Source organism: Chiloscyllium plagiosum, chromosome 7, assembly GCF_004010195.1.
Source record: "Chiloscyllium plagiosum isolate BGI_BamShark_2017 chromosome 7, ASM401019v2, whole genome shotgun sequence".
NCBI lineage: Eukaryota > Metazoa > Chordata > Chondrichthyes > Orectolobiformes > Hemiscylliidae > Chiloscyllium > Chiloscyllium plagiosum.
The window spans coordinates 25,158,447-25,184,405 of record NC_057716.1 but is presented as its reverse complement, the minus strand read 5'-3'; the positions used below and the strand labels follow the sequence as shown (position 1 = coordinate 25,184,405).

Genomic DNA, 25,959 nt, shown 5'->3' with positions numbered 1-25,959 from the left:
TCCATAGGTCTCCATGAGATTCCCTCCCTCAGAGATCCCTTGGTTTCCTGAACTCCAACAAAAATAATCCTCCCCTGTCTCCACACGTCAGTCCCGCCATTCCCAGGAATCAACCCAGCAACCCTTTGCCACACTCCCTGCACAGTAACCCTGTTCCTCCACATGCAAGGAGACCAAAATTTCACACACCACTGCAGGCGTGGTCTCGTCAAGGCCTTGTACATTTGCAGCAAGACGCCACTGTTTCTGCACTCCATTCCTCCTGCTATAAAGGCCAGCACACCACCTGCTTTCCTGACTACCTGCTGCACCCGCATGCCCACCCCAAGCGACTGGTGTACGAAGCCACCCAGGTCTCGCTGCATGTTCCACACTCTCATGTATAGCTATTCAGACAACAATCTTTGGGTTAAAGGGACCAACGGATATGTAGAGAAAGTGGGCACTGGTACTGAGTTGGATGATCGAGTGTAATGCTGTTTAATGCCGTTGAACTCATCTGTAAAGGAAGTCAAATTATTGTTTTTGTTTTGTCTTATCAATATACTATTTGAGATTTTGTATCTTGCTGCAGAGAGAAGAGGTGCCAGTAGATTATTATAAACGTGACCCAGAGCATAAACACATATATCGGTTTGTACGGACTCTCTTTGGTGCTGCCCAATTGACTGCAGAATGTGCAATAGTAACATTGGTAAGGAACTTGCCCAAGAGCATACGTCTATGGTACCATGCATTTCTAATACTTTGCACCAACTGCAACATTCCAGCAATGATTAATTACGTACGTTATCTGAACAAAATATCTGTGCATTATTCACATTTAGTGTCTCCAAAGCAAGATTTTGGAAGTTTTTCTGTTTATCTCAAAGTCGGTGAAGTTGTAAAAGAATAGAGATCCATAGCAGAACTGCTATTGTTTCTAGGGTCTGTTCAATATTTCCTGAAATAAGTCATCATTCAGCAAAAGACACGAGCTACGAAGTGATTGTCTGTTTTTAGTGCAAATGATTTTTCTTTTGAAAAATCATTGTTCGTGTTGTTCCCTTCTCCAAACAATATAAATCTGAAAATAGTTTTTTGCTCTTTGCTTGCTTGCAGGCCTGTCCTACTGTTTCTCTGTATCAAGCTGTAGCGAGCATTAGCAGCTACAGCTGCAACTCACTGCACAATGACTCTTGTCACTAGTCTTGAACTAGATTACTCCTGACTACTTCCCCACATCCACAAGTTGAAAAAAGTTCCCTGTCCTGATTGCAGAATATTCCTAGGGCCTAGTGTAGCCTATTTGCTGCATATGGGGTGTTCAACAGAATTTCCTCCATTTCAAAGTTAAAGTCCAGTCACTGATGATTTCATCAATGTTTCTGCAAGTTACGAGCCTGAAACAAGAATGCCGTTAGCATATACTATCTTACCAAATTGTGGCTCTGCTCAGTATTTGAAGGTTGAGTACAGCATACTAAAATGAAACCAAACAGTTGCATGTTCATTGTTGCCATCTATTCACACTACATTGTACTTACATTTTCGTGGAGGCCTTTTTGCCTTGGGTTTTCAGTCAGATACTGTGGTGTTTCAGTCTCCTACATGCACATAGAAGCACCTCTTAATGAATCTGCCAAGCTGTTCCATGTTGCACTTCTAACTCTTCCTGAAAAATGGGATACCTGCCAACTCATCAAGGTCCACCACTTGCATAAGTTGTGTTTTCTTGGAAGTCTGTGTCCTTTCCATATCTTTATTTAATATGAATCATCAAAGATAATGTGGAGAGATTAGGAAAACTGGAATTGTTTTCCTTGGTGTGGAGAATGTTAAAGGGAGATTCAGTAAAGTTGCTTAAAACTGAAGTGTTTGAGAAAGTAAATGGGGAGGAACGGTTTTCACTGGATAAAAGAGACACTAACCACAGATCTAAGGTAATTGATAAAAGAACTAGGTCAAGATGAGAGATTATTTTTAGGAACGTGTTATAATTACCCGGAATGCACAATCTGAAACAGTGATGGAAGCAGATTTAATAACAACTTTCAAAGGGGAATGTGTAAATATTTATTTTCGTGTACATGGGGGAAGAGCAAGGGAATACGACTATTTGGATAACTCCTTCAAGAGACCGCACATGTACAATGAGTCAAATGGACTCCTGTGTAAGATTCTAAATATATTTGGATTTTTGTTTGTGAAGTGGTGCATCGACTTTCAGAATTTGAAATATAAGAGTGGCTGACTCATGCTGAGTCCTTTAGTTGCTTAAGGTCTGAATGTTGGGGCATGTAGCGGAGGTGCTTGTATTTGTATTTTCTTAAAAGAACCTCACCACTAGGTGGTAATATTGCTTCTCATCCCTGCAGTATATTTTGGCCAATGTTACATAATAGTTTGCCAACTTGCACTGTGAATCTGAACCATTTGTTTGCAACTCCGTTGTTTTGTAAATGTTGCATTCACAGCAAAGCAACAGGCTAATTGACTGAACTGGTCTACGCTAGTTCCACTCTGTCACTGCAACAATCACCATACGTTCTATTTCTTTTTTCCTTCATTTGCTTATCTAGCTTCATCTCAGTGCCATTTACCTCAACTATTTCTGCATATTAGTAAGTATCCTATTCTAATCACACTAAGGATGAAAAGATTGATCTCAAGCTTGTTACAAGCAAATTTACAACTTTCTACCTAACAGCTCATCTGCATTGCAGATCCTTTTTTTGTGGAGAATTTTGTTAGTGATGCAGTAATGTGTATAGACTCAACCTTGGAGGAATTATTCTTTAAACAAAAACAGGCTGAGGGGAGATTTAGTAAAACTGAAGTCAGGTTGGGTTCAGATGAATAAACTGAAATGCTTCAGTGGCTGAAGAGTTGACAGCCAGAAGGCTCAGGTTTAAGGAGATTGTTTTGCCAATCAAAGTCAATAAACAGAAAAGGTTTCAAAATGTTCAGTGGTTAGGATTTGGAATGCATTGCCTGATAGCTTTCAGTGAGGAATTTGGGAACCAGGCATTGGAATAACCTAGATTGCTGTTTGAAAGAGCTTGTGCAGACTTGATGGGCCAAATGTTCGCCTCTCATGCTGTATTATACTGGTTCTGTCAGTGAATCATACTAGAGACTGACCCTAGCACGTGAAACCGATGTAACCTAGGTAAGACACCAAGGCAACCATGAAAAACCACAGGAATGCCGTGTCTGCAAGAGATTTCTGGATAGAATTATATTGCCTGTTCCTTTCTGTATGACAATGAAGTGCTTACCTTTTTATATTTTCTCCTAACACCATTAAATATTCTCAACTCTTATGTGAGAGTACAGATATTTTTGTCATCATGCTCTCGCTTTCTCATTTAAAACATTGTTTGCAATTTTCATTGTGCAAAAGAAACAAATTAGACTAAGATCAATTCTCTTGTAGCTTTGGTTTCTAATGAGAATGTAAGAAAAAAACTAGCTAAGTTTATTAACAGAACATTGTTAAATCTTTTACAACTGTATAAGAAGTAAACATTGGTCCCTTGGAAGCATGGACAGGGACGTTTTATTATTTTAGTCATTTGTGGGGTGTGGGTGTCACTGGCCAGCCAATATTTCTTAGTTGTCATTGAGGAGGTGGTGGTGAGCAGTCCATGTGCTGTAGTCAGACTCACCAATGCCATTGGGAAGGGGAATTCCAAGATTACTGCCCAGCAACAATAAAGAAATGATGATGTATTTCCAAGTTAGGATGAAGAGTGGCTTGGAAGGGGAACTTGTTGTGACTGGTGTTCCTATCCATCCTACTATTTTAAATAGAAGTCGTCATGGGTTTAGAAGGTGCTGTCGAGGAACTTTGGCCAATTTTTGCAGTGCATCTTGTATGTGGTATACATTGCTGCTACTGAGCTTTGGTGGTGGAATTACTGAATGTTTGTGGATGTGATGCCAATCAAGTGGGCTGTTTTGTCCTGCATGGAGTCAAGCTGCACCCATCCAAGCAAGTGGTGGGTATTCCATCACACTCCTAATCTGTGTCCTGTAGATAGTAACTTTCCCCATAGCCTCAATTCAGATTCCCAGTCTCTGACCTGCTGTTCTCGTCAAAATATTTATTTGGCTAGTCTAGTTCAGTATTTGATCAACAGTAACCCTCCAGGATGGTGGCATGGGGTAATTCACTGACGTTAACACCTTTGACTGTCATGGGCCAATGGTTAGAATGTCTCTTATTGAAGTTGGTCATTGCCTAGCATTGGTGTTGCATGTAATGTTACTTGCCACTTTTCAGCCCAAGCCTAAATACCATCCAGCTGTTGTTGCATGTAGGGTGAGAGAAGTAATAACAGCAGGGGGAAAGAACGGAAGAAATGAAATGAATTAAAATATGACCGATCCCCAGGAGCAGATGCCCTACAACCTCGCATTCTAAAATAGAAATTTGCTGACAAAGTGAATGTAAAATCTCTAGTTTTCCAGAAATCCCTAGATTCTGAAGTGGCGCTAACAAATTAGAATGTCGCACTGCTGAAGAAAAGCGGGAAAGAGAAAACAGGGGAATGTGAACCAGTTAATCTGATATCATTCATCATGAAAGTTGCGAGAATTTATTATTAAGGACCTCTTAACAATGTAGTTTGAAAATCATAATATGATCAACCAAAATCAATATGGTTTTATGGAAGAGAATGCTTATTCATAGAGTTTTTTTTGTACATGGAGCTGGTAGATGCATTTTACCTAGATTTCCAAAAGGCATTTGATGAGGTGGTACACAAAAGGTTGATAGGCTAGATAAAGGTTCATAGAGTTTGGGATATTTTAATATTAGGCAAATGCCAGGTTGACTTTTGTTTTGAGGCATGTGGGAGTACAGGAATAACAGTTTTTCTACAATTGTGCAGGGCTTTAGTGAGACCACACCTGGAGTAGTGTGTGCAGTTTAGGTCTTCATATTTGGGGAATGACACACTTGAGAAAAAGTGAGGATTGCAGATGCTGGAGATCAGAGTTGGAGTGTGGTGCTGGAAAGGCACAGCTGGCCAGGCAGCATCCGAGGGGCAGGCGAATCAATGTTTCGGCATAAACCCTTCATCAGGAATGATGTACTTGCACGAGAAGTAGCCCAGTGAAGATTGGAAACAAAAACAGAAATTGCTGGGTCTGGTAGCATCTGTAAAGAGAAGTCAGAGTTAATATTTCAGATCAAATGGCCCTTCCTCAGAACTGATGGTAGCTAGGAAAGTGTCAGTTTGCAAAAGATAGAGTGGGGCCAGTTGGTGGGGATAGAGCCCAAAGAGGGAGAAGAACAATTGGCAGGCAAAGGACTGGATAATAATCTGGCTAGGAGGATGAATAGGTTTTAATGGAGACTGTTAATGGCTAGCTTTGGGTTGTGTGTAATAGCAGACTTTGATAACAAGGCCTGGTGTGTGGGGGTTGCAGTGGGGACAGGGGAGAGCTCAATCCCCAAAGTTATTGAACTATATATAGAGTCCAGCAGGCTGCAGGGTCCCCAAGCTGAGTGTGGTGCTGTTCTTCTGGCTTGAGCCTCCCTGATGAAGGGCTTCTGCCTAAAACATTGATTCTCCCGCTCCTCAAATGCTGCCTGACCTGCAGTGCTTTTCCAGCACCACACTCTCGACTTTGATCTCCAGCATCTGCAGTCATCACTTTCTACCAATGCACTTTGATAGGAAGAATCAAAAGGCAGACTAATTTTTTTTAAAATAAACAAAGGGATTTAAGTGCACTTGAGCATGAAGCACATATTTTTAGAACAGAATAGAACCCCTACAGTGTGGAAACAGGCTCTTTCACCCAACAAGTCCACACCAACCCTCCAAAGAGTAACCCACCCAGACCCATTCCCCTACTCTGTTTACCCCTGGCTAATGCACCTAACCTATACATTCCTGAACACAATGAGCAAGTTAGCAAGGCCAATTAACCTAACCCCCACATCTTTGGACTATGGGAGGAAACCGGAGCACCCAGAGGAAACCCGCGCAAACGCGGGGAGAATATGCAAACTCCACACAGACAGTTGTCTGAGGCTGGAATCAAGCCCGATCCCTGGCACTGTGAGGCAGCAGTGCTAACCACCGAGCCACTGTGCCATCCCTAAAAATCTGCATATTTAGCATGCAGATATGATCATTAAGGTCAATGGAATTTTGGTCTTTATTTTTAGGGATGCCCAGTTTAAAAATAATAAGTCTTGTTACAGTTGCACAGGGTAATGGTAAGGCTGCGTCCAAAGTACTGTGTACAATTTTGGTTTCCATATTTAAGAAATATGTGCTGATACTGGCAGTCCAGAAGCAATTCACCTTGGTTATTAAGATAAAGGGATTGGCTTATCAGGAGCAGTTCAACTGATTAGTCCTTTAATTGCTAGAGTTTAGATGAATGAGGGGTGATTTTTTTGAAACGTACATAATTCTGACTGGGTTTGACAGATTAGATGTTGAGATCATGTTTTCACTGATGGGAGAATCTCAAACTCGGGGCAGCATGGTGGCTCAGTGGTTAGCACTGCTGGCTCACAGCGCCAGGGACCTGACTGTCTGAGTGGAGTTTGCACATTCTCCCCATGTCTGCTTTGGTTTTCTTCAGGTGTCCCAGTTTCCTCCCACAGTCCAGAGATGTGCAGGTTAGGTGGATAGGCCATGGGAACTGCAGGGTTACAGGGATAGTGTAGGGTGTGAGTCTGCATGGGATGCTCTTCAGAGGGTCAGTATAGTTTGATGGGCTGAATTCCCTGCTCCCACACTGTTCGGATTCTATGATTCTACAGTTGTAGAATAAAAGAGACCTTGTTTTAAAATTGAGGTGCAAAAAAAATTTCTTCTCCCAGACAGTACTGAATTCTGCAATTCTCTACCATAGAAAGCATTTTAAGAGAAGGTAGATTTTTGAAATATTGATGGCTGTGATGAGCTGGCACGAAAGAACAGTTGAGGCTTAGGGCAAGTTGGTCATGATTAATTTGAATGTAGGAGTGGGCCAAATGGTCTATTCCTGCTCCTGTTTCATGTGATGAGAAGCAGAGTATAATGGCCCTAGATTCTCTGGAGCTTTGAAAAATGATAGTTTGTGAGAAGATTTGTAGCTTGGGTGCTCGTTGTTGTGGTTCTGTTCGCCGAGCTGGGAATTTGTGTTGCAGATGTTTCATCCCCTGTCTCGGTAACATCCTCTGTGCTTGGGAGCCTCCTATGAAGCGCTTCTGTGATGTTTCCTCCGCCATTTGCAGTGGTTTGTCCCTGCCACTTCGGTTGTCAGTTCCAGCTGTCCGCTGCAGTGGCCAGTATATTGGGTCCAGGTCGATGTGTTTGTTGATAGAATCTGTTGATGAGTGCCATGCCTCGAGGAATTCCCTGGCTATTCTCTGTTTGGCTTGTCCTATAATAGTAGTGTTGTCCCAGTTGAACTCATGTTGCTTGTCATCTGCGTGTGTGGCTACTAAGGATAGCTGGTTGTGTTCTCATTGAAACAGATGTGATTCTGAAGGCTCTTTTCAGGGCGAGTTAAGAACATGAGCACAGTCTGAGGATGAGGGACTGGTCACTTAAGGCTGAAATGAGAATGTTGTTCACTCGAAGCAGTTGTGAATCTTTGGAATTCTCTGCCTTGGAGTTGTGGATGCTTCCATTATTGACTATATGTAAGGCTTTAAGGGAGTCAAAGGATGTTGGTGGTGGGGTGGGCGTGGGTGAGAGTGAGTGAGATTGAAGCCTAAGATCAGCCACGTGTGAAATGGTTGAGCAGGTTCGATGGGCTTAATGGTGTACTCCTCCTTCTGTCCCTTGTACAGAACAACTCCGGTTATCCGAGTGTCAATTATCCGGATTTCAGACTATCTGAACAAAAGCTCAAGGTCCTGTGAAAATGTTATCAGTTATCTGAACAAAATACTCCCTGTCCACCTTGTTCGGATAATCGAGGTTGTTCTGTATTCTTGCGAGTGTTCACCTGAGACGCCAACACAGAATTATGTCGAATCTACTCAAAGCCAATGACCTGTTTCCAAGTGATGCTTTAAAAATATTGCCATCAGCATAATTCTTCTTAACACTGTAGCATATTGATGAAAGTGTTGGCAAAGGAACCAATTTTATGATTCATACTCCTTCAAGTAGTAAGTAGAATTCACTTGGTGACTGGTAGGTTAAGCTTCTCAAAATCATTTGCCCTTCGTATACGCCACCGAGTATCTCTTACTTTTTCTTTCCTCGCACCTTTTCTCTTCATGTCTCACTCTGACTTCTCATTGTTTTCACCTTCAAAACTGTGACCAAAAAGTTTAATTCCTGGACTCTGCTGCTTGAGGTGATCTCTTTTGGTGCAAGAATTCTTCTCTCCATATCCCAAGTTTGGGAGGCAATAGTTATTTAGAGTTCATGCTTCTGATTGCAGTTTAAGTGAGCTGTCCTCAAAAGAGCTGGTGAGTTCATGTCTGCCTCTTCTGCAATGATCTCAGCAAGCAATAAGTTCTTGAGTACTGTCTGTCTGAAGCCTCTATGTTTCTACATGAACGAAGATCATGTGGGCGAGAGAATAAACGCACTGATTCGCACAGAACCTTATCCCAATGGTTTTTGGTTTGTACAGGGAAGCCAACAAACTGCAGGACTTTGTGGGGAAGGGAAGTGGAGATACAATCTAATGCCACTTTGACCTTTTTGTTTTTTGTACTGCATTCTCCTGAACTGAGAAGTTAGGTATGGATTTGTTTCCAGTCCTCTGCTTTCCCAGCAATGAAACTATCTGCTAAGAGGGACAGATTTGATTTGGGGTGACCGACTGCTTTTGTGTTGAAGTGTATGTTTTTTGTATATATCTTCTCTCCTATTGAGAGATTGAAACCCAGGCCAAGAAAGCTCATTGGCCTTTCTCCCTACATTGCTTGAAGCTGCTGTGGAGGGTGTAAATTTCAACTCTGTCCTCTCTTTCCCCTGTAGTGGGGAAGTTATTTGATCTACTCTTGCCACCTGTGGATGGTGAAGTGAAAGGAGGTTGGCTAGTTGTGAACCACAGCTTCAAATCCACATTCATTCACTGGCACGATCTGTCGGAGTTCCACAATGACGTGGCTTTTGTTTAAATTTTTGTTCATTATTTTGCTCTTCTTGGGTCAACATGCACCACTACCCAACCAAGCAGGCTTACCACTCCTTAGTTACTGCAGCTGCAATGCAATGAGGCCTCTGCCAAGAAACCTGTAAGAGCAGACCAATTTGTCTAGATCTCTGTTCTTACTCTAGTTCCCATCACTTTTGGGCAGTGCAGCTGAAACCAGATGGGCATTTGTGAGCACAGTTCTAGATTCTTCTACCTCCAGGTGTATCACAGTAGTGCTTGAGTGTGACATCCATGTAAAAAGATAGCCTGAATAGCCCTTGCTGCAAGAACATGCTTGGCTTCTACTCCGAGTCAGTCTTAGGATTTGAATGATTCTTCTTCACTCTGTATGCTGCACAGCACTGGTTGTTTTCGCAGTCCCTTACACCCTATCCCATGAATGAGTTAGCTGAGTATTTTGGGCATTTGTTACACAGTAGATTTTTTTGCTTTCGATCTTGTTTGTAAATGCCTTAATAACTGATCGAACAATGCTTCTTGCAGGTATACCTAGAAAGGTTACTGACGTACGCTGAGATAGATATCTGTCCTAGTAACTGGAAACGGATCGTGCTGGGTGCCATCCTACTTGCTTCTAAGGTCTGGGATGATCAGGCTGTTTGGAACGTGGACTATTGCCAGATCCTGAAAGACATGACGGTCGAGGATATGTAAGTATTTGAGTAGTTGTTGTTTGTTAAACCTGTTCACAGTTTGAAGTTTGCTTTACAGAACCTAGAGCTCCTTGCATACCCACATAAAAGTAGACAACGGCTTGATGTTGTGCTGAAGGGAGTCCGACAGAAACATGTTAAAACTTCTGATTATAGTTGGGTAGAATCATATAGGAGGCAATAGGCCTACTGACCTTTTCAATTGCCTGTCCAATTCCCATTTGAATCTACTTCCACCACTTTCAAGTGGTGCATTCCAATTCAAAGTTGGGTACTTTGTAAACAAAAATATTTAATATGCTGCTAAATAAGGCTGCTTCCTGCCTTTTTTAAAAAATGTTTTTAAACCATAGAATTTACTAAATGACACCCTTTTTAAGCCTAATTGTGTGAGGTGGCGATATAATACTAGGGTCTAAGTTATGAATTTGTAATTTATTTACTAAAATCAGTCCATTCAGAGGTACTGAGTGATTTTTCAATGCTCGGGAAACAAACTGGATGAATGATCCTGACTGCTGTCTGGAACATGCATGCGTCGCACACCGAGGGAAGCTTGCTGCAAATTTCAGTGAGATATTGCAGCTTTATTTACTTGCTACACTTTTTAGATGTTCTCTGTTAAGACCTTTGTTGTGATTGTTGGAGTGAATGACAAGTGAATTAAAAAGAAGGTTGAGGCTGTCTTTCACATTAGTGCCTTTGTTCAGTCTTGCTCAAAATGGAAGCTCAGAAAGATGAGAGTAAGTGGACGTTGTGGTTCATTTTAAGATAATTATTAAATAAAGCTCATCGAGAAACGCACGGCTTCTGTGGCTGTAGAATGTCAAGGGTAGCAAAGTGCAGCACTCCTAGTATATGCTACCTATGTATTAGCCTGTTGCATAACGAAGAGCAGTTTCCTGTTAAAAGCCTTTCTATAATGCGCCTCTGCAGGTTCAAGGGCCCTCATCCTCTGACATGATAACAGCAGCATTCTGAGAGTCCATTTGTTGCCGTGACGACTGCCCAAGGCCTTTGTGTTTGATTTTTCCCTCCCCGGTAAATCTCTCTCTGCTATCATCCTGGTGAAAGTGGCTCTGAGTCATTTGTTGATAATGCATAACATAAGAATCCTTTTCATCTGTTGTAGCGATGCTAGAGTTCAGAAAGGAGGACTGATACACGCACGCACACGCAAATACTCTGTGTCTCTGTCTCTGTCTCTGTCTGTCTCTCTCTCTGTGTCTATCCTCCTCTAGCCCCACAACACGTGTATGCGCTCAGTTTTTTTTAATTTTGTTAATTCTATTTATGGGTGATGTATTCTGTTATGAAGCTTGAAGTAGAGAATGCCCTATTCATGTCATCTTTCTTCACACCTTGCGTGTACTCCAATTATAATTGCAAAGATACTCCTGGTGATACAAACTAGCCAAAAAAAAACAACTTTTTCCTAGCTACCATCAGTTTTGAGGAAGAGTCACTGGACCTGAAATGTTAACTCTGATTTCTCTCCACAGATGCTGCCAGGCCTGCTGAGTTTTTCTAGCAATTTATGTTTTTGGTTCTGATTTCCAGTATCCACAGTCCTTTTTTTTTTATTTAGTGCAAATTAGCCTCACATTTCATCTTTTAAGGTGTGTTTACATCTGTGCTTTCATTTGTTACATTCAAAATCTCACAACACCAGGTTATAGTCCAACAGGCTTAATTGGAAGCACTAGCTTTCGGAGCGCTGCCCCTTCAGGTGGTTGTGGAGTGACCACCTGATGAAGGAGCAGAGTTCCAAAAGCTAGTGCTTCCAATTAAATCTGTTGGACTATAACCTGGTGTTGTGTAATTTTGAACTTTGTACACCCTAGTCCAACACCGGCATTTCAATCATGCTTTCCATTTGTTAAATGAATGGCTTGCATCTGTTGCTTGCTTATGTCAAGTTTCATGAATTCAGTTTCTATATATCCACTGAGTGCTGCTTTGTGATTCAGAAACCTGGAGTGAAAATGGATTGGCTAGCTTTGCAGGTTGAAGAAGTACCTTTAAAACCATGTTTTAGCCTTCATTGTTTGCAGATTTAGTTGACTCCCTTGAGAGTGAAACTGAATAAGAGAGAAAACCTATAGTGTGAGGCTGCCTATAAGTTTAATAATTGGATCTGACGATTTGTGTTCCCATTAGGAACAGGACTAGAACATTCAGTTCCTAGAGTCTGCCAGTCAGATCACAGCTGATCTGTATCTTAACTTTATTTACTTGCTTTGATTCAATAACACTCATACTCTTACCTAACAAAGTCTATTAATCTAACTTTTATCAGTTGATCCTCTTCTTCAACCACAACAGCTTTGGGGGAAGGGTATAGGTTCTGGGTTTCCTCTGCCCTTTATGTAAAGGTGTGTTTCCTGACATCACACCTAAATAACTAAGCTCTTATTTTAAACTTCCTATCTTTGGTTAAGTGACGGTTGTTCCATTAATGTGTTGTTGACTGGTAAGAGGACCTGCAGTTGCAGGTAGGAGCGGCTCCAGTCGAAAAATTAATTCTTTGCTCGTTCAGCATTACCAGGTAGATAAAGCAAATTCTCTATTCCCCCTTCCTTTCCCAAAGGTAGGGATTTGTGTCAGGACACCATTCCACAAATAGAAATCATCCTCTAATACCATGCTCTAGTGACTGTTTTCCATTGGCAGTTATAGGTGGTGAGTATCAACAGGCTATTTGACCAGTGAGAGCAGACAGCTTTGAGCTAGAAACTCCTGGAGCGTGAAAATGTGCAAATAGATTTAAAAACAATGTTAAGAGTTGCAATGGATCATAAGGTACAACACAATGGTCTGGCTGTTGGCCACAGCTATTTATTCTGCTTGTTCCAATGTTTCTGGTTTGTTGAAGTCAATTATGCTTGTGGCTCAGCTTTCTCATTAATTATCTTCTGTTTCTATCAACCGAGTATTTTTTTTTTCTTTCTTGAAAGGCTCTCATGTTCCTTCCTTACCCCACAGGAATGAGATGGAGAGACAGTTCCTGGAGCTGCTACAGTTTAACATTAATGTTCCTGCTAGTGTTTACGCCAAATATTACTTTGATCTGCGCTCTCTGGCAGATGACAACAATATGAATTTTCCTTTGGAGCCACTCAGCAAAGAGCGAGCACAGAAACTAGAGGTAATGACTGAGAGAAAGAACGAGCACACTTGTATTTATACAATGCCTTTCAAGATCTCCAAATGGTCCAGTCTAATAAATACTTCTGAAACATAACTTTGCTGAAAAGTTGGACAGTGCAGCACCCAAATTGCACACAGCAACATTGCATAAACTGCTATGAGATAGTTTACTGGATAGTCTGTTTTCTTTGAGATTTTAGTTGAGAACCCAACTGCTATTTGATAATTGCCATTTACATCCACCTAAGAAGCCTTTGACACAGCTTTGGCTTAAAATTTCAGTCAAAAGACTGTCCCTTCTCCAGACTGACACTGTGCTCAAGTCCTTAAACCTCCTAGCTGCCAGCTCAGAGGACTGCAACTAATGTCATTTGTGCCAACACACACTCCTTTTAGGAAGCTGCCACAAAGTCTGTGACTGACAGTAAATAATTTACTCCTAATTTAAGTTACATTTGTGTCATATCCTAACTCCTGGCCATGATGTTTGGCTAACAGTGTACCCCCAGTCCTCTACTAATCCATTGTTCATAATTTATCAAATGCACCATCCCCCTCACCACCTCAAACAGCAACATACTCCTCGTGACCCCCCTACTGTCCTGGCTGGCATCATAATAAAAACATAACCTGACATCCTACAGACCATGTAACATCCTTAATGCCCAAACCTCATGAACAATCAAATCATTCATTTTCAGGAGAATGTATTGGTGCAAAAGTGCTGTCGGTATATTGTGTTCATTGTGGAAAATGGATGATTTGATTGTTCATGAGGTTAGGGCATTAAGGATGTTACGTGGTCTATAGGATGTCGGGCTTTGTTTTTATTATTGGTAATAGTGTGTAATGTGAGAAATAACATCAGTGAATCAATTGAAGAATGTTGGGGTACAAGTACTTGAGATGTTAACAATGATTAAAGGAATTGTTAGAGTAAAGAGAGTGAAGCTATTTCCTCCAGCTGGGGAGTGCCGATCAAGGGGGAATATCCTTGAAATTAGAGCTGAGCCTTTTAGGGATCGGATCAGGAAACATTTCAACAACAGAATAGAAACCTAGGATTCTTGAAGAAAAACTGTTGACCTTAATGCAGGGGACAACTGAACATTTCAAAACTGTTTTTCAATTAAGTAAGGTCATCAACAGTTACAGAACTAAAATGGGTTAATTATGTTAAGATCAACAATGGTCTGACTTTTATTGGTGAATCTGGCTTGAGGGGTGGCATGGCCCTAGGTTTGTAATTTAGTACTGAGAGATGCACATCACTGCCTCACTGTGATACCCCTTGTCATGTTTCTTATTCCCTGCTCCTTTTTAATTCCTCTACTCCATCAGCACATTCTTGAATTAAATATATTCAATTTTTGAAAAGGGTGCATATTTCATTTGGATGAATTACTTTCCAAAAGTGAACATTTGAGTAAGTGCCTTCATTTCACACTGGAACACTACTTGGTATAGAAGAACATCTGGCTTGGAAACTATACCTTGAGGAAAGATGGGCATGGAGGGGAAGCATTGTGAAGTCATTTTGCGGCATTCTCTATACTGTTGTATTGAATCTTTTAAACTAGGTTGGAATATACTATTGTCCAGAAATTTCCAGGCTTGGCAATACCTCCCAAGAGTGTGCCAGTAACACCAAATTATTCCGTTGACGGGGGTGTGGGTATTTTAGCTGGGTGACAGATATTCCATGGCATGGGCGATTTGGAGGAGGAAGGAACCTTAAAATTGTGGATTGGTCAAAGGGGGAGAATAACAAAATGAGGTTAACAAAAATCAAATGGACCTGACAATAATCCCTTTCTTTTCCCTTCTCCAGGCAATCTCCAGGTTGTGCGAGGACAAATACAAAGACATGAGCAAAGCTGCTATAAGGCGGTCACTCAGCGCTGGCAATTTGATAGGAATTAGTCGTTCTAATGCCATCCTGTCCTAGGAAGGAGACTTTATCCCATCGGCATGTATTGCACCAGCAGAGACAGAGTCTTCCAGCTGGGTGACTGAATCTTTCTACAGCTGAATCCCAAGTCTCAGCTCCTGGCACTGAAGAGCACACTTAAGAAATTAACATTAAATGTTGCCCACCTGGCTACAAGGCCCTTTTTAGGAGAAGGAAGGAAAAAAAAATGATTTGACACTACACTGACACAGCAGTGTGGAGATTTTTAATGCTTACTGTGTAGGCCTGTAACTGAGACGTTCCTCAAGCTTTTATTTTAATTTGTCCTAATTCAAAGAAACAATATCCAAACCAAATTGAAATCATGTTGTGTGGACCCTATAGGTAGGCTGGGACAACAGAAGCCAAGTGTGAGAGTAAATAGTGTCAGAACAGGGGCGAATAACTGACCATGTGCACTGTGCAAGTTAAACAAACATCAAGGCTCTCCAGGTGTAAAGCTGTCTCTCAGGCATAGGAAGGACTTAACCAGCATGTATTCGCACATATTCCTGTGATGCAGATTTTAAAGCTGGAATAGATTTCTCTTTTGCCACCAATCATTTCCTCATAATTCCTCTCCCTTCCCTCCCCCACCTCAAAACCAGCTGGTCCTCGACGTATTTGTTTTGGACATTATCTATATAATTGCCTTGCTGGCTGGTATAGATGAGAACTTGCATTTTTTTTTAGCACCTTTTTAAAGAAGTAAAAACTCTCAAGGCATTTCACCAGCTTACCAACATTGAACCACTGGTGATATTGGAACTGGTGATCAAAAGGTTTGTTCAAAGACTTGGTTTTCACGGATAATTTTAAAGGAGGGTAGATAGGTGAAGAGATTCAGGGCTGGGATTCCGGAGCTCAGGGGATAAGCAGCTTGACTCATGATGTATGACTATGTGTGCATCTATGCTGCTGAAAGCTCAGTCCCACCACCATTAATGTGTCCAAAAGCAAAAATTCCCAAGAAGGCTGGGAATCTGAAACAAAAGCAAAAATAATAGTAACACGCAGCAGCAAGGCAGCATCTGTTATGAAAAAAAAAAGTTAAAATTCAGATCGAGGGCCTTAAATTGATGTGTCCATCAGTCCAAAACTTAGCGTCTTGAAGATGACAGTATTACCTCAGATAAAGGGCTCTTACTGTGTAATCAGCCTGTAATAAAAATGTACCACCACTCTGCAGTGTGAAAACAATTTCCACAGAAGCTACTGGGTTTTAAACTGCTGTTTTTTTTATTTTGGGGATTATTTTCCTTTGCTGAATGTTGGCTGTGGAAGGGAGCCGAAAAAGCTGAGAGTCTGCAAAGGGAAGGCAAGCCTGATGGGGGTGTCTTGAGTGTCAGGGTCTGCCAGCCCCATATCTGGTTCACTCAGTTCCTGTAAGTAATCATGCACAGCAGTCCAATGTCTTCACTACACATAGGGGCCCATACTGCCAGTCATCAGTTGTTCTCTGATTTGTGACATTGTCTCATTCTCTTGACATATACGTGACCCTAAATACAAAATGTGAATGCTTGTAAGCAAATGACATTAAATTTGTACATAAACAGGCCATTTGGCCTAACAGGTCAGTACCTCTGTTTATCTGTCCTTCTGCATATCACCTGATTATCATATTCTTCATTCCCTTCTCTCTCATGTAACTATCTAGCTTTCCCTTAGATGCACATATGCTAACAAAACTAGGGAGCTCCATGTTCTACCCAGTCTTGATTTTTTTTTTAAAAAAAAGTTCCCTTTAAATTTCCTATTGGATATATTAGTTGCTATCTTGTAGTACAGTCCCTAATTTTAATCCCCAACCCCACGAAATGTAAACATCTTCTCTATATCAAATCTTTCATAACCATAAGTGTATCTCACAACTTGTGTTTCGAATGAAAAATATTTTACTGTAGGACATCACTACTTTCACATAGATGTGCAGCTGCATAATTGTTACGTTCCCATCATAAGCTGTAACTTGTCTCGTTTGACTGAGAGGAAGCAATATTCTATCATTTATTTCTGAGTGAGTAAACTTCATATTTTTGCAATCAGTGAAATGGGAGGTACCTGGAGTTTCTCCCAGGCAGGACATGAGGCCCTAGCAGTGTCTGAGGAGTGGTGAGATTTTGATGAAGAAAGTTACTGGTAAAAGCAGAATCGTTAGTCTAGGCTGCCAGAATGTAGGTTTTAAAAAAGAAAATCACTAAATTCCATTTAATCTGAGAAAGACAAGTTTACCATAGTTTGTTTGTTCACCAGAAACCAGAGGTTCTGGTAATAAATTGTTGAAAGTAGGCTGGAGTTTTATTGCTGGTTTTCACCACCAGCCCATCTTGCACAGATTAGTTCACACAGTGTGCAGCATTATGGTGCTTAAGTTTTTAAAAAATGTTATTAACCCTTAAGTCTGTAGTATTTCTCTTTTAACTAATACCCAGTAGTAGCTAATGGCACAATCCAAGCAGCAGCCTGAACTCTTTTCTCCTGTGGTTTAACAAGATGGGGAGTCGAAATGCTTCCTTTCCATTTTAAAGCTAAGCTGCAAATCTTTGTATGAAAGATGCAAAAATAATACGAAGACATTACAATTTTCACGATTTCCTTTAAATCGTGACGGAAAGGTGGTGAAAATTTGCATGTGCAAATCAGTTAACGTAAAACAGCAAAATGGAGATGTTCCATGTGAAGTACTGACATTAATCCTTTTTTTCTTCTTGAAGAGTAATTCTTTATGAAACAGCTCTTTAGCAGAGTTCAAAAAACAAGGGAGTGAAGTGTATCTGCATCATGTTGGGAGGAGCTTATCCAGAGCTCAATTGCCGAGTAGTAATAGTTAACTCTATTATTTTTTGTATGTACCAATCCAGCTGAGCATTTTACTTGTGAAGTCATCAGGTGGTGGAAGTAGATACAGATCAGTGTGTTCAAAGATGCTGAGAGCCACGTCTACTGAAATTAATGGTGTTTGTAGTCAAGTGGATTGTGAAGACTTCCTTTCCTCCTGATTTGTGAACAAAACTGCTGTCTATAGAAAAATCCTTCAACTAATTAAACTGACATCTTCAAAGGTAGCGATTAAAGGAAACAGCAACACACAAGGTAGTGGGAGAGCATATTGATTTACTTCATTAGCAGTGAATAATGTATGATCTGGATCGTCGATGCAGCGCGGTCAAGTTAAACTGGAGCTGATATACTTTACAGCCTGGATGGATGAATGGATGGGTTTCCTGAGTACCTGTTGAAGCAAAGGAGTTATAGGAATTCATGTTCTTAGACAAGCAATTACAGGTTGCTATTGCTAGGAATGAAATGGTTGTCGTATAAGGGACTGGCCACTGTATTTGAGTGGGATATGAACCAAAGTGTCAGGCCAACTTTAATGTTCGTAATTTCTTCCACTTCCACCACGGGGCACCCTTGTGGCATCTGGACCAGCAAGTGCCAGCGATTTTGATTGAGGTAATGCTGGTCAACCATTCTAACTTGAGGGATGTCTTTGCCATTGAGATAAGAAGAGATATTAGAACAAGCAAGAGACAGATTTTTAAGCAGCACCTTAAAGGTGGAGAGGTAGTTTGAAATGAAAGACTGATATTGCTTGACATGTCTACACTGAGAGTTTGAACAGTTGTCAGAGGATTTGTTTTCTTTGAATTTCCAGTCTGCTTTTGCAACCTGTGAAAAGTTATTAAGAATTTTACTTCACATTGCAGTTCTTGATGTAAATCTTATGACTTCCCAATCCTTAAAAAAAAACAGAAGGACTGGCAATTTGGATGACAATTAAAACAGTCAGAGTGGAGTGTTGGCTTACACTGAGGATATTTTCCTTCCCTATTTCTTATAGTAGCTTCTCATAGTGCAAGCTGAGCCAACATCTTACTGAAGTATACTATTACCATCTACCATCCATGCTGGTTTGATACGGACTATAGTGTCTGTATTAATGTTGTTCATTGCTGTGTGTCAACTTAAGAACCCATGGAGTGTGGTCTAGGAAAACTAATCATTTGGCGACTGAGGCTTGTATAATAACGCATTTTTAAAATGGTTATACAGATATGAGAGAGAGCAAGCATTCCTTTCTACTGATGGATCCAAGCTCCGTCATGTTGTTTCCCTTGTGAATAGTGAGCAATTCTTAAACCAGTTATCAGTCAAGTGTTTTCTACCAGCTTCATGAAAGTATGCCACTTAGCTTAAAATGTTGCGAGAAACATTTTGTGTAACGTAGAATTCATGCATAAACAGATTTGTTTTAGTTTGGTTCTAAATCTCCCTTTTCCTTTGTAAGACTTCCCTTTGTGATCAGCAGACTGGAAGGGTGTAGCTGGGCATTTGTGGAAGGAAATGTACTTTCATTGGTGTGTTCTAGATTTTAAAGTTTTATATAGAAAGTAGTCACACATGACCAGGCACTTTCCAGGAAGAAGAATTTCCAGTGCCTTGGCTGACTGTCCATTCACCGGGCTTGAGACTTTAACACTGAGCGTTGCCCCATGGGGATATAATGATTGAGCTCCCCATCCTCTGCAGATAATCTAAGCTTTTTACTTTCCCAAGGGGTCCCGTAGCTAACTGGAGTGCAGGAGTGCAAAGGGACTAGCCAACTCTTGGCATTTTCCTGGATGTGCCATTGCATGACCTCCAATGCTCGCCATCCTCAGGGTACACAAACTTCTCACACCAATTGTAAAGCACATCTCTTTAACTCATTGAATGATTCCTGACTGTTAGTCAAGTGGCCAAAGTGGTCAATATTCCATCTTCAATATTTTAAAATGTGTTTCAAGGTTTTTTAAAAGAAAACATAATCTTTAATGGCCTAGTAACATTTCTCATGGGCTGATTATAGACTTATAACCATGAATGGAAAATAGCTGTGACTGAGAATCTAAAGCAGGTTTATAATATAGTTCATTGCAACATTCAACATGTCATAGTCATTGAGACGTACAGCACAGAAACAGACCCCTCAGTCCAACTCTTCCTTGCTGAACAGGTATCTTAATCTAATCCAGTCCCATTTGCCAGCACATATCCCTCTAAACCCTTCCTATTCATATGCCCATCCAGATGTCTTTTAAATGCTGCAATTGTACCAGCCTCCACCACTTCCTCTGCCAGCCTATTCCATACATGCACCACCCTCTGTGAAAAGGTTGCCCCATACGTCTCTTTTATATCTTCCCCTCTCACCCTAAACCTATGCCCTCTAGTTCTGGACTCCCCCACACCATGGAAAAGACCTTGTCTATTTATCCTATCCATACCCCTCATGATTTTATAAACCTCTATAAGGTCACTCCTCAGCCTCTGATGCTCCAGGGAAAACAGCCCCAGCCTATTCTCCTGACTGGTCAACCCTCCAACCCTGGCAACATCCTTGTAAATCTTTTCTGAATCCTTTCAAGTTCCACAACATTCATCTGATAGGAAAGAAACCAGAATATTCCAAAAGTGGCCTAACCAATGTCCTGTACAGCTGCAACATGACTCCCAATTCCTGTACTCAGTACTCTGACCAATAAAGGAAAGCATACCAAATGCCGCCTTCACTATCCTATCGACTTGCACTATCCTATCTATCATGACTCTACTTTAAAGGAATTATGAATCTGCACTCCAAGGCCTCTTTGTTCAGCAGCACTCACTAGGATCTTACTATTAAGTGTATAAGTCCTGGTCTGATTTATTTTTCCAAAATACAGCACCTCACATCTATCTAAGTGAAACTCCATCTGCCACTCCTCAGCCCATTGGTCCATCTAATCAAGATCCCGTTGTAATCTGAGGTAACCTTCTTCACTGTCCACTACACCATCAATTTTGGTGTCATTGGCAAACTTACTAACTGTACTTCTTATGTTCACATCCAAATCATTTATATAAATGATGAAATGCAGTGGACCCAGCATTGGTTCTTGTGACAGTCCACTGGTCACAGGCCTCCAGTCTGAAAAGCAACCCTCCACCACCACCCTGTCTTCTACCTTGGAGCCAGTTATGTATACAAATGGCTAGTTCTCCCTGTATTCCATGTGATCTAACCTTGCTAGCCAGTCTCCCATGAGGAACCTTGTCGAACGCCTTACTGAAGTCCATATAGATCATGTTTACTGCTCCGCCCTCATCAATTCTCTTTGTTACTTCTTCAAAAAACTCAATCAAGTTTGTGAGATATGATTTCCCACGCACAAAGCCATGCTGACTATCCCTGGTAAGTCCTTACCTTTGTTTACCTATTAGACAATTAGAACAGATTGGGGGTGGGGAGGGAACCAATTGTGTTATTTTAAATCCCCTTTACAGTGATTGTCCCAGAATTTATATATTCAATGAGATTTCTTTTGAACAAAATGTAAGTGGAGGAATGGAATTCAATGGATCCTTGTGAACAACAATGATTTACCACCATCCGTATTCACTGTGACCTGACGATCTGATCCACAAGAAGTTCGATCATAAATGTCGCAGATGAATTTGATGCAAATATTTATTGCTCACTGACCATTACATACAAGTTATCTTTTCTTTATAATGCATTATAACGTGAAATTGGCATGATGTGTGTAGTATATGATGCATTGTTTTGTTCAGTTTGGATGAAGTAATGTTGCTTTGTTGCAATTAGTTGAATAATCTGTAATATTCCTTATGACCTTGGCAGGGACACCATAGAATCTTCACAGATTACTGTTTTAGTATCTTTTTGTTCTGGCCTCACCTTGCCCCTGTATCTTCTCCCCACAATTTTACTTTAAATTTGCATCACCTTCATTCTGATCCTGATTTTAAAACATTCAACTTTTTTTTTAATCTCTTCTGTAAAAGAATTTGAGCTCTGTCTAATGTGTTCTACTGCAGAATTAGCTTTTTGATTCCCAAAATCTAACTCCAGTCTGAATCTTGAGTTCCTTTTCAAAATGCTGGAATGGTAACTTAACACTCTCTTTCTGCCCCAGATTGCTCATTGAAGGATGTTTTGTCTGTTTAATGATATCTGCATCTTGCAATCTGGTGTGCAACGTACACGTTCACAGCGTCTCTGGTTGAATCAATATACCTCTTTCCTTCACTCAAACACTTGTTTCATAAATGTTCCTTTATAGTGTTATCTAACTGCTTCCAGTTTGCCTTTGAATGAGTTCAAACCTCAAGAAGCTGCTGCAGTGACGTTTTTTGCTTCACGTTTTACATATCCTCAATTTTGTGCTGGTGCATGTGCATGGATCAAAAAAGAGGAATCCGATTTTGTATTACAAGTCAAGTCTACCTCCAGCAGTTGAAAATCTTGTAACACTACTTAGATGTAACACTGTAAACATTCAAACACCATTGTCCCTCCTTCATGCCAAAGTGGATGAGTTCATTCTTAAAGTAGGATTAAGTTAGATATTGCCAGTCTAGGCCTTTGAACTCAGCAATGGTCTAATGTCCATTGTACTTGAGTAATACTATAAGCACATGTTATAAACTGTAGTGCAGTTTCTCAAGAACTGGTAGATGCAGATAACTCTGTAAATTGAACTGGCTGAAATTGCAATGCTATGGGACATAGTTTTGAAATAGGACAAATTAGGTAGCTCCATCAGAGTCTTCACAGAATGTTTACTGTGTGATTGTATATGTTCAGAAATACCGACTAGCATGCATCAATATTCAAATAATGCTCCCAGGCTAGTAAGCTCATTCATTGAAAGGGTGTAAAGTTGGCCTTGGTAATTTTTAAATTAGCCCATCATATTTGTGAAGGCTGTTTGAAGGAGCTACCCAATTTGTCCTATTCCCAATATGTTGTCATAGCATTACAATTTTAGCCCCTTCAGCGTATTCAATTATTATTCAGTCTGCTTTTACAAATTTCCAGGTTCCTGCACTCTTTGGTGTGGTTGAGGTCCTTTTTCTGTGCATTTGTGTCTGTGTTTACAGGCTTTTGAAGCCCTTTTCCTTTCACTCCATGGATAACCTGTTGGACCACAACAGATTATGTAGCACTGACTTTATTGAACCTTTTGTGCATGTTCATTGTTTACAGAGGCTAGCTGGCATTCACCAGCAGAACATCCAACATTTGCTGGAAGTAAGGATCACAACAAGTGATCACAAGTCCACAAACAGTAGTGACTGATCAAAAATTGGTTGAAACAATGACCGAATCTTACCCAACATTCTGCTGGCATTGAAGAGCTTAGTTTTGTGGATGTTGTGACTTAAAACTGCCTTTTCACAAACATAACATTCTTAAGCAATGAAGGATTCTAATGTATTCATTGATCTTTGTGTGTGTGTGTGTGAGTGAGTGATCAATATCTGTTCATGTGGTGTCAATGCTGCTTAACATGTAAGTTTTCCTTTCAGCCCAGTTATTTGGTTATATCCAATTATGGCAAGCTGCTCACCTTCAGATCCACCTTTTCCTAATAAATGAATCTACAATTTTGTACATGGTGCTGGTAAAGAATTGATGATCTTTTTGCAGCCTCAACTAGTGGGAGGTCAACAAAACGTACTCCAGTGCACACGAACCCTTCCAAGTGCTGCTCAGTATAACTTTCAACAGCACCCAAATGTTCTGCCTGTAGACTCCCTCCTGTTGTATTTTATATTTTTTAATTCTTTGGAATATTTAGTTACATTTCCCAAGAGTAGATGTTCCGAACACAATTTATAGGAGGATCCCATAGACAATGCAGTTGCGCACACAAAACAGGATGCTAAAACATGATAGTGATGCTACATAAGCTTTGCAAACAGAAGTGTGTGTAACTGGTGCATCTGACTAACCATAAAACCAAACACGCCCAATTTAATATCTTCTGTTGTTGCACAGAAACCGGCATTGCCAGCCATTCGAAAATGTATTTTTTGATTAGTCGCTTGATGTTGAAACCTGCAATTAAGAAATGTGCAGCTAGAACTGTCGAGTCGGATATATTCCTGGAAGCTTCATAGAGTATCTGATCTTCTGCTTTGCTGAATCAAACAGACCTCTTTTCCATTTCCGATATTTGTCCGATTAATAAACAAATGTTTCTAACAAAGTACTTAAAAAGTAGGTTTAGTTCCCTATGCTTGTTTTTATTTCCAGTCTTTTCAATCTCTGTAGCCAGGAAAGCTTTTAGTTCTTAAACATTTCTAGGCAGACTGGAGGATTGACAACCCTGGGTCAGTCAGTCAGATTTGTATTACTTCAATGGCTGGCATGAGCTGTGGAGAGGGCAAGAGCAGACAATAGGAAGGAAGTGTGAGCCACTGCATCCTCAAACTGGTCAGACACTGCTGCTGTAACTCAATCTCAGCATCTTGTGAAATCTTGATTGATACCTGCTGTATATCGAGTAGAATTCCTGTACCTATGTGTGACTTAAAAAATAATATATATACATATGTTTTATATATACATATATAGTAATGGTAGAATAATATATACCTGCAAATTATAATTTGTAACTAATGGAAGAATTTTTTAATATAAAAGATAGTTTTAAACAACTTTATAAATCAACTTCTTTTTTGTAGCAAGAATGGAATGATTGTGGAAATGGTAAATTTTGTAAATCCTCAGGCTCCACTACTAATGTATAGTAGTTGATGGAAAGAAGGAAGGAAAATACAGTTGTGCACAGCTTAAATATTAGTCATTTACTAAATCAGTATTACTAAGAGAAATTGTGAATGCAAATATTTTTAATTGGTGCTTATTTAAGGACTAATTATATTTATTTGACTTTTGTCCCATAATTGTTGAGTTTTATAAAAGGAGGTATTTTATGGTTCTGGAATTTACCCCTTTGTTGCTGTATCTTGTAAAATGTCTGTTGGCACAAGGGGCAGATTAGGCAGATTTCTCTCTTCCTTTATTGCTAACCCGCAACCATTGTAGAGGATGATGGATGGTGTTGTGTGATGGGGACTGACTTAGCTCAATTGCCATGACTTCTGCAATTGATAGTGTACTGGCATTGTTGAGGCTTGTACCTGAGTAGTGACCACTTAAGACAGGTTGTGGAGGGCATTTGCTATTGGTGGATTAGCACCTACTTCCAGAACTAAGAAAAATATTCAAGGGAAAGGGTATTATTGAGAGGCAAATCGGAGTTACGTATTTTTTCCCCAATGCATCATAACGTGATGCTTTGTGTGGGGTGGATGTACGTACCTCGCAGTTAGGGATGTGTGTTAATACTGCAGAATAAAACCTGCTTTCGAGGAATGTGGGTCCTTTTTTTTAGGTTGAATGGAATAAAATAAATGATTATTTCTGAATTTTATTACTCAATACTTTCTTTGCTATCCGCCACCCTTGAACATTTCTGGAAGCCATGTTTTCAGAGAAATGTTGGTTGCTTGTGTTCATTTAAGCTTTTTGATGCAAATGAAATTAGATCTTTTATAATGTGATAATACATTCAGAAGGATGGATACAGAATTACACTGGTTATCTTGCTATGCTGCCTGTGAATGCTCATTAGGGATTTTGTTCCCTGTTTTCAAAACACAAACACTCCCATCCATTTTTAACCAGTGGGCCATGGTATGAGATGTTTTGAATGATCAAGCCTCTCTATGCTCATCTTCTGGTTCCATAGCCAGCTAGCACACAACAAAATGTTAATTGCTAATGGGCATTACAGTTTAATCTCCCAAATTTTGCTTGTTCTTAGTTAAGAACAAGGTGGTAATGTGAAACACACTTTTGTTGCTGCCATTGATCTCAAGTTGACTGAGGTGCTCCCACTGTCTAACCAGGTCCTAGTCGAAGCAAATTTCCTACAGCGAGGGAGCAGATTGCTCTAGGAGGCACCTTCATATAGCAGGGCTGATGAAGCATTTCTGACCTTTAGTGTACTTGAAAACCCTACCAAAGGGCCATTTTTAATTTTATATATGTTGGGGGGTGGGGAGAGGAGAGAATCTGGGGGAAGAGATGGGGGCAAGAGGTGAATGCTGAAAATTTAGAACAAGAATTCGGGCAATATAGCAGGTTTGTCAGTGTCTGAAAGACCACCAAAACATGCTTCTCAAATGCTGAGAATGACTAGCATTTTGAGTCTTCATTCCTGGACTACTTTTTGTTCTGAG

General features: G+C 40.4%; 1 protein-coding gene and 1 long non-coding RNA gene across 5 annotated transcripts in view; one reads left to right on the top strand and one right to left on the bottom strand.

The window, feature by feature from the left end:
- The window catches only part of LOC122551423, a 36,120-nt gene extending 34,538 nt beyond the window's left edge, over positions 1 to 1,582 (bottom strand). Inside the window, exon 1 of the long non-coding RNA XR_006312099.1 lies at positions 1,527 to 1,582. This is a non-coding gene — a long non-coding RNA (uncharacterized LOC122551423). The remainder of the gene's footprint in view (positions 1 to 1,526) is intronic.
- The window catches only part of ccnyl1 (cyclin Y-like 1), a 67,531-nt gene extending 51,074 nt beyond the window's left edge, over positions 1 to 16,457 (top strand). For all 4 annotated transcript variants that reach the window (XM_043693295.1, XM_043693294.1, XM_043693293.1 and 1 more), the window contains 4 exons: positions 575 to 694; positions 9,604 to 9,770; positions 12,759 to 12,921; positions 14,755 to 16,457. In XM_043693295.1, the coding sequence (XP_043549230.1) occupies positions 575 to 694; positions 9,604 to 9,770; positions 12,759 to 12,921; positions 14,755 to 14,871 (567 nt within the window). In that variant the 3' untranslated portion in view covers positions 14,872 to 16,457. The remainder of the gene's footprint in view (positions 1 to 574; positions 695 to 9,603; positions 9,771 to 12,758; positions 12,922 to 14,754) is intronic.
- Positions 16,458 to 25,959: the final 9,502 nt, after the last annotated feature.